The sequence below is a fragment of the Hypomesus nipponensis genome, chromosome 18, assembly GCF_054491055.1.
Source record: "Hypomesus nipponensis isolate SF chromosome 18, ASM5449105v1, whole genome shotgun sequence".
In the NCBI taxonomy this organism is placed as follows: domain Eukaryota; kingdom Metazoa; phylum Chordata; class Actinopteri; order Osmeriformes; family Osmeridae; genus Hypomesus; species Hypomesus nipponensis.
This window is the reverse complement of record NC_140378.1, coordinates 17,900,877-17,910,000: the sequence shown is the minus strand read 5'-3', so window position 1 is coordinate 17,910,000 and position 9,124 is coordinate 17,900,877. Positions and strand designations below refer to the sequence as shown.

At 46.1% G+C, this 9,124-nt stretch overlaps 1 protein-coding gene across 1 annotated transcript in view; it reads right to left on the bottom strand.

The window, feature by feature from the left end:
- The window catches only part of agrn (agrin), a 204,278-nt gene extending 195,686 nt beyond the window's left edge, over nucleotides 1-8,592 (bottom strand). Inside the window, exons 1-2 of the mRNA XM_084679083.1 lie at nucleotides 8,153-8,592; nucleotides 6,509-6,770 (exon numbers count right to left, since the gene is read on the bottom strand). Coding sequence (XP_084535209.1) covers nucleotides 6,509-6,770; nucleotides 8,153-8,341 — 451 coding nt within the window. The 5' untranslated portion in view covers nucleotides 8,342-8,592. The remainder of the gene's footprint in view (nucleotides 1-6,508; nucleotides 6,771-8,152) is intronic.
- Between the last annotated feature and the right edge of the window lie 532 nt (nucleotides 8,593-9,124).

Sequence of the window (9,124 nt, the reverse complement as noted above, 5' to 3'; positions counted from 1 at the left end):
TGTCCAGCCCGTGAGACACTTTGAGTCTAAGTGGGGTATGTTGTTTCAGACCCAGACCCGAGGAAGTCCGTATCCCACAGCCTCCCGCTGCTGCTCTCATTGTGTCTGAGATCCAGGGGGGGTTTTCCCGCTTGGCTGTGCTTCCGAGGCCCGGGAGCTCGCTGGGGAAGCGGGGACTGAGCGGCCTCCTCTTACTCTAGCTACAGGTGGCTCACAGACGGTGCCCTATCGGTGCCTGAAGAATACCTCAGCATTACTTATACTCTAATCAGCATTACTCATACTGTCATTAGCATGACTTATACTCTCATAAGTCATGTCTGTGGTTTTTAGCAACATCAATGTTTTTATGTTCGTTTTAAATGCACTTTTTTTGGGGGGGGGGGTGAACTCTGCTGTCATGTCGATGTTTTTTTGGAATTAAGAGATGAACTCATGAGAGGATAAGTTGTTCTCGTTCAAAGCTTGTCGGCTTCTTGCTGTTTCTTGCTGTCCCCAAGACATAAAGCTCTCATTGGCATTACTTATGTGTGTATCTAATATTTCAGAGGTGTAGCTTGTGCTTGTGAGAAACGACAATGTTGCCTGGAAGAGGTTCATATTCTTGTGTGTGTGCGTGTGTGTGTGTGTGTGTGTGGGGGGGGGGGGGGCTATTGGTTACAGGGTCTCCTGATTGCTGTGTTATGCTGTTGATTGATTCTCAAGCAAGGGTAACATTTGTAAATGTCACGTTGGAAATTATATGTTTACCCCTCTACGGACGCTTCTTTAGTGACGTACTGTACATAGAATCTCCATTTCCGTTTTGTGCCTGGAGGCTACGTTCAGGACTAGACCGTTCTATAAGCCAATCTGTCAGAGGCCACAATATCTATTTGGATGTGTCGTAACTGTGCCGTGAGTCATGGCCCGTGATGAGATGAGGGTTTGAGATAATGTCTTGTGGAAAATGCATGACATTCAACTAGAGGCTTGTGCAACTATTAACACACAGATTGCGCCGACACATAATTACAATAGGGGGGTTTTGGTTTCTTATTGTTTTGTAAACCGTCGCTATGGCTTTCATACTTTATACCGCAAACATTATCCCATGTGTTTGTGAAGCCCACATTGTGAATCTAGTGACACAAGCAGTGACACACTGCCAGGAATATGATAATGTATCACTGTGGGCTATCTATCCATCTGGTGATTGTTATCAGGCAAGAGAAACATACTCACAGGTAGACCAGTGAGTGAAGCCAGATAGTGCCAACAGGTCCTCTCTCTCTCTCTCTCTCTCTCTCTCTCTCTCTCTCTCTCTCTCTCTCTCTCTCTCTCTCTCTCTCTCTCTCTCTCTCTCTCATTCTTTCTCTCTCCTTTGTCCCTCTTCTCTATCTTTCGTGGCTTTTTCATTTTGAACCCTTCATCGGTATTCCAGACAAGGTCTCCACTTCCACATTTTTAATTAAAATCTATAATAACTCTGGAGACTCGGGGCTAGCTGGCAAACAGGTACATCTCCGGCCTCGCCTGTCTCTGTGTTTAGCTCACATCAAAGCCTCATTATCACCTGATTGCACATGAGTTTGTCTTAACGCACGACCCCTACACGTACACACACACACACGTGCGTGCTGGACATCCACATTTAGCTGGTGGGTGGTGTGTGGTTTCCGTTTCCATGACTCTCTCTGTGTCGTGACTTTGACTCCCCACGACTCTCTCTGTGTCGTGACTTTGACTCCCCCATGACTCTCTGTGTCGTGACTTTGACTCCCCCATAACTCTCTGTGTCGTGACTTTGACTCCCCCATGACTCTCTGAACACAAAGGGTTTCTTGTGAACACGTACGTAGGATAAAAACACACGACTGCATTGTCTTTCACACATCTGGGGAGAGACAGATTCATTCTTGGTCAAATTCCTTCACTTTCCCCTTATTCCGCAATCTTGGAAATACAAATCCTACTTGGCCCCCAAAAAGTATGCTAATACATACTTACATACGTTGTCTCAGTAGTATGCATACTTGTCCCGTACAAGAGGGTGATATTTGATGGCTGGTGTGTCCTCCCTGATAATCTTATCTGGTGTGAGGGACTAAGTAAGTAGTCTAAAAAGGAAGTGCAGTCCACATTCCAGCATGCTCTTGCATCACTTAGTCATCTTCCAGAGCCTTTCGAGTCACTGATTAACCATGGCTGACAAATGACCCCTCAGACAAAACAACCCCTCACTATCTCAAAACAAACAAACGCTGCTTCCTTTTGAAGCTCTGGAAGCAACACGCAGGTCCTTTGAACAAGGGTTCGACTGCCTTCTGATTCAACTTCCTATGCGTGTCTATGAGGTTCTTCCATGATCGTGTGCTCCTTCCGCATGGAGAATTTAAAAAACGAGAGAAGTCTTCCGTTTCATATCTCCCTCCCCTAATTTTTCCTTTTCACTCCATTATTGCCGTCTGAGAACTGATAACGAAGGGTTCGAAGGAGGGAAGGGGGGAAGGTGGGAGGGAACCAGGTAGGGCCTTGCGTGTGTGTGGGGGGGGGGGGGAATTCCAAGACATTCCAGGCCTCCTCCTTGAACAAACAGTGGGGAAAAACGCGGAACGGTTTTCCGGTGGCCAAGGCTTACTCACCAGAGAAACGCTGAGGGGCTGGGGGGGGGGGGGGGGGGGGTTTGGGGGGGGGGGGGGGGTTTGGGGGGGGGGGGGGTTGGGGGGGGGGGGGGGGGTTTGGGGGGGGGGGGGGGGTTTACTCAACATCCCACCCACCCCGAGGAGCATTCCGCAGACCTGTCTGCTCGCCCATCATTAGGCAAGACCACCTGCCGGCAAATCAGGACCCCCATCCCAATCCCAGCTTAGCTGGCTAACCCCATACTGCTCACCGACAGCCCTCACGGGGTTATGCACACACCGTAGAGCGCAAGTGATATACAGCAGCTATACACACACCATAAACGGCCTATATGGTCCCCTAGATCGACTGCGGAGAGCAACTGTCGTGCTTCGGTTACACGCACCCAATTACGCTGTGTGGCCTCTTTTAGTATCAATGGAAGGACAGATCATCTCTTCGCTTATTGGAGACAGGTGTTACACTGCTATAAACCTGCCATTGAAGGACTTCTTTAAGAGAGGACTCAAAAGGAGAGGAGAGGATCCACAAAGAGGTAAAAAAAAAGAAGCCTTGTTGAGCCTCGAGGGGATGACTATACCGGCATCAGGTTGAGTCGAAAACAAAAACAGCTGATAAACGGAGCAGGAGAGATAACGTTTCCTTGTACCCTCAACGCCTATCCATCAAGTTGGCATCCTCCTTCACTCACTCTCAGGCCTTTTGCTGTGGCTTTCTCTGTGTGTGTGTACGTCTGTGTGTGTGTGTGTCTGTAGTGCTTCTCTCTCACTCACTCTCTCTCTTTCATTTTTACGGGCAAAGGAAAAAGAAAAATTACAACAAACATTTTCCCTTTCGCTTACACAAAATAAAGCCCCAGGCATTCATTTTTAAGTCCTGAATCCCTTACTTCATTTGTTTGAGACTGTGGCTTCATTGTGTCGTGAAGCATCGCAAATGGCTCCGGTTGATTTTGTCACATTATCTGACAACTCAGCGCGTGGCACAATTGAATGTGGTAACATTTCTTTGAACAGTTGCTCGCGGAGCACACAAAGGATGGGAAGATTCAGCACTGCGGCTTGTCTCTTATCGGCTCCTGCAAGGTGTAACTCAACAATGGGGGGGGGGGGGGGGCGCGCATCTCAGTCTGAGAGTTCCCTTCTGCCTTTTCCGTTTCTCATCATTCAGTCTCGGGAACGCCTCAGAGAGGCCCAGTAAACACAGATAGCACATTCAAACCTGGAGGACGTCGGTTGGCTTGTCCGTGCAGGGAGAGAAATACTACTTGGGTGTTTTAAAGAGTGCCGCCGGCGTGTGTGTTTACTGAAATCCCAGTGAGAGCAGCCTCGGCAAGACGAAGGCGTCATCCGAGCGAGGCTGGCCTGGCAGAGTGGAGGGGTGAGGGAGGAGACATGATGCAGAGAGGCGTCCATCTCCACAGAGCTTTAGTCGCTCTTTCAGAGTGGTAAACGACAAACAAAACATCCCCCAAAATTCCAAGTCCACACCTGTACAAGGAATTTGTTCTTGGTTCAAATACCCCCCCCCCCCTCTCTCTCTCTCTCTCTCTCTCTCTTCTCCCTCTACCTTTCCACATCAATCACCTTTTTTTCCCCTCCACAAACTCATCTTCAAAACTCATCATTACCAGAGAAAGTTACACAAAGCCCTTTTTTTCTCCTTCCTTCCACATCTTGACGACGTGCCTCCCCGCCCTGCTCTGCCAAGCATTCCTCTGTCTCTCCTGACTATTGAAAATGTGGAGAATGAGGAGAAAGGGGAGAAGGGTACAATGAGAAAGCGGCAGGTAGAGTCTTGTCGGGCCGTACTAACATCCATAGTCTCCTGAGCGCATGGTGGTTGGTTGCACACAAGATGAGATCCAACTTGACTTTCTTAATTAAAATTTTGCGCTATAGCGAGCCTCTGAGCTCCTTCTTCATGGGACTGAGGAATGCAATCTAATCATCTTGGTCAATTTGATCCACAGAAAAAAAACAAATGATTCTATCAGACTGGCAGTTCACAAGAAGCATCACAAGTTTTAGCCAATGTTCTGAATGAGGTTTTCAAGCTGTCTGTTTTTTGTTACAGGCCATGCCATACAGTAAAGGATTAGACCTAAGCATGAAAAATGCATAGGCCTATTAGCATGCAAGTAGCGTAGAGTACTGCACTGTGCAAAAACGTCTTACAAACCCCCAAAATGGTATTGATCTTATGTATGACAAAAAATAATAATTAGTTCTATTCACCATTCAATTGAATCTTAATTTTCAGTATTTAAGAACTTAGCCCTTAGCACATTAGGTTATGTGAAATAGGATGCTCAGCTAAATCTTTTGTGCCAAGACCCTCTCGAAACTCAAAGCACTCAAGCCAAAAAAAAAACACATTCTCGACAATGATCGCTAGAGCCAACAACCTTCCCTTCGCACAACAAGGAAAAGAAAAGAAAATTAATGGTTGGTTGGTTGGCCACTCACCATTAGAAAGGTTAGCAGTACCGATTTTCGTGTCTGGACAGGAAATATAAGGAGTTTTTATGTGTGTGCCAGATTTTACCAAACACCACTGGTGACACCAGTGAAGAAGAGCACGATGAGCTCCGATTGGCCCCTAGCGACTTCTAGAAGCCCTGAAACCTTCTCCCTCCAGGTCTGGGAGGGGCTTCGATTGGCCCCTAGCGACTTCTAGAAGCCCTGAAACTTTCTTCCCCCCAGGTCTGGGAGGCCTGCATGAGTGGTGGACTTTGAACGACTGCCAGCATTGTCAAGCACCCGCAGAAGCCGAGGAGTAACAAGCCTCGCTTGCATGCGTTGAGGGCAAACACAGGCACAGTCATGGCAGATATTAGGCCTTATTAGTCACGGCTATACAAACCTTCTCATCGTGCCTGACTAATGACTTCTTGGCGAAAAGCACTAACAAGAAAGCAAAAAGTTTGAACTGACTTCCCCCAAAAAGTGGTCTGTATCTCAGGCTGCAGCTGACTGAAATGTGTTTCATGTCTTCTGTTTCCTTCTGTTTCGCCTCTTACACTCAGGAAGCTCCTTAAAAACTATTTTTTAAGGCCTGTTCTGAAGCGCAGACAAGCCTGATCAGTTCATTCGTTCTCTGAGTCCTGCTTCTGCCTGTTACCCCTTTTCTTCCTCAGTGTAGTCTACATCAAATAAGAAACTTACATTAGTCGGTTTTCCACAAAACCTAAATTGTGGTGGCTAACACAGCGGGAACATGTTTGTCAAATAAAATCTAATGTATTTGTATAGCCCTTTTTACACGCAAGCATGTCACAGAGGGCTTCACAGACGCCCATCGAACTGCCCCTCAACCAACCTAAACCCTCAAGGAAGACAAGGAAAAACTCCCAACAGGAGAAAGAGTTGACAGTCACTTGAATAGCTTCTCTCTGACTTTGAGACGCCCCACTGACAGGGCCGAAGATCAGGAGTCAAACCTCAGGAAAGTTACTCGCTGTCCTTCAAGGTGTTTCTCAAAGAAGACACACCCACCACAATTTCAAGTCAGCCTGGGAAAAGCCAAGGCATCACCATGACAACCAAGCTCCTAAAATGACTCAGGTGTCCCAATGTATTGGAGTGAAGTTAAAACATGGATTTAGATAGCCTAGAGCTATGTAAATCACAAACCACTCATCTTAAAAGAATTCCAGGGTCTCTCAAAGTGATGAACTACCGCCGGGAGTTTAACACCGTTTTTGCACAACACCGACGTGTGTCATATACCATATCTATGAAACACAACCACCCAACATTATTGGACATGCGAATGGCTCAAAAGAACACAGCCCCCCACCTCTTACTGCCAGTTGAGACCGAGGCAGCAGTGTCGGATACATACTGTTCACGAACGCACTATACAAATAAAGGCGTCTTACCGTCCACGCAGTGTTCCACGTCCTCCAGGTTGCGCAGCGTGATTCTCATGAGGCTGGAGTTCAGCATCAGCTCGTTCTTGTGTGCGGGCCACGTGTACTCCGGGGCGAGGTTCACAAAGAAAATGCGCGTGTCACCCGTGGCAACCTGGTTGTCACAGATGCCCGGGTCCCCGAAGCCACCGATCATCACCTTGTTTCCGCCGTCGAGGAGAATCTCTCCGTTGACCGTGGTTTTACCCTTCAGGTACCGCCAAACTCTCACCTGTACAAAGGTCACGGGAGACAGGACAACAGGGTCAAGATATTTTTTGTTTATGCTTCTCCAGAGAGGTGCTCCTCAGTAAAATAGGTCACAAACAAGCTCGCGTCTTTTTTAATCATGTTCAATCTGTCATTTTGGTGACACTTTACCCTAAGTGTACTTAGGTACTGTGGTAACACCTGTGGTAATAGCATTGTCATTGCATAGGAATACTTATGTAATGACATGGTATTATGGTTTGGCAGTATGGGTTATTACATAGGGGTAAATATGAGGGTGGAATGACAACATACTGCATGTGTTCCGCAGTAACCTTGGCTAATCGCATCAGAGCAGACGGTTTCTCCTCATTGGACAGATTTTCCTTTTTAGGCTCCTCTGTGGACTCATTCCATTTTGGTGGTGGGTGGTTTCCGTTTCCCAGAATGGGAGACGTGTGCCTCTAATCTGCTCCATCTGATTCTCATGTCATGGGACAGACACAGAGCTGTCAAAATACCACAAGCACTGCATACTGCTTGGTTTTAAAATGGAAAGATTTGTGGACAGAAAATGTGTGGTGTTTGTTTGTTTTTTCGTGTTATAAATGGCCGAGACTAGATCGTTCTATTTGTGTAAGACGGATGTGTGAGTTAGCTGAGGTAGGGTGTGTTGCTGTTTCCTTATAAAGAAAGATCTGAGCTTGTTGAATTTTACAGCAAGGTTGTGGACCATCCCTTTACTGCTCACACGACTACAAGAGAGCAGTTCAGCACCTGCTGTACCTAAAACAAAGCCCTGGACGCTGTGCTGTGCCAGGACTATAATCTGCACAGCAGTAACACTAGTCATTTATACTAGGCCTTGTGTTTACTGGGATCGTCATGCATGTATGAAGTTCTGTAATGGAAGTCAAAGTTCATGGCGGTTCACAGCATGTGAATACAGCATCGGATGTTTGGGGTGATTACGTACATGAGTGGCCCAGCCCTGTAGTATAATTGATGATGGTTTAACTCATACGAAACCTCCAAATGCTGGACACATTTCAAATAAAAACCATGTTGTTAAAACTCTGCTCACAGCTCGAACAGTTCTTTCACTTGACGGCAAGGGGCAAAGCACCACACCTGATGCCCTGACTAAAATATTTTTGGGGATGGAACACAAATATTAGAATTTGAAAGAAAAGTCAGCTGTCACATTCGATTTTGTATAAGTAATCGTAAAATTCGCTAGGCTACCCTACTCCTCTGACAGGTGCTACTTTTCTATTAGCCTACATATCGCACGACGCATACAGTATTGAGTTTCTGAGCGACTTTGTAACATTTTCGTATTGGACTAGTCATGGGCAGTCACTGAATTCCACACAAACTGGAGTAACGTTGAGGCAGACTTACCTTGCACGAGTAGGTATTGTGCACAGGATCCATGTTCATGATTTCCTCTACGGTACCAGTCAAAACTACGTTCGCCTCCTCTTCCCTTTTTTCCAACTCCTTCTCCGGGCAACTTCCATGACATCGTTGACAGAAAACCGCAACTATGAGCATTGCAAACCCGTACAAGTGTATCCGTTGTGAACCCATGGTCACAAAACGGAACGCAAAAAAGTTACGAAAAGATTAAATTGCTTCACGACGCCAGGTACTATTCGTGATAAGCAATAACCGCTCTTTAGAATGGCCTAAAATCCTGTCCCAACTTCCCTACAGACCACGAATCTCCCTCAATTTGAGCCAAATTTCATGCATCTGCTGCACGAGCTGTGCTCCCTCGCTGCAAGCCGGCAGAGAGAAGAAAAGGGTAGGATTCTCTCTCAAGGAATGCGCTGCTCTTCTCCCCCTCTCTCACACTCGGTTCTTTCAGAATGACGTTCCTGATTTGCATGTAGTCTGAATTGCTGATACGGGCAGTGAAGGGACCTGGTTTGCGGGTTGAGGATGGCTGTTGCTGACAGTGGTGTAAAACGCCACCCATTGGAGAGATTGCGCCCCAGACGACACAATATCCACAAGGGAAACAATGGTTTTAGGGCAAGTGCAAGTGGCATTAAATCTCTTTATTTGGGTAACTTCTAATGGTGATGGAAAAGCATTCTTGATGTATTACTTCCCTTTAATAAGCTTGTTGATTATAAACATTAGGCACACAAAACACATCTATAAACTTAGAATCATGGAACCTTTGTTATTTGGACATTATAATTTACAAATGGCATGCAAGAAACGTTTAAGTTTTATAAATACTTTTTAGGTAAGCTACTACTATGTACATACTTTTTAGGTTTAATCACTTGTAAATAGCTTAAACATCTTAAAATAAATAATCAAATGAGTTTAATAACGACCAAATAAGCAGCCTTGAACTAT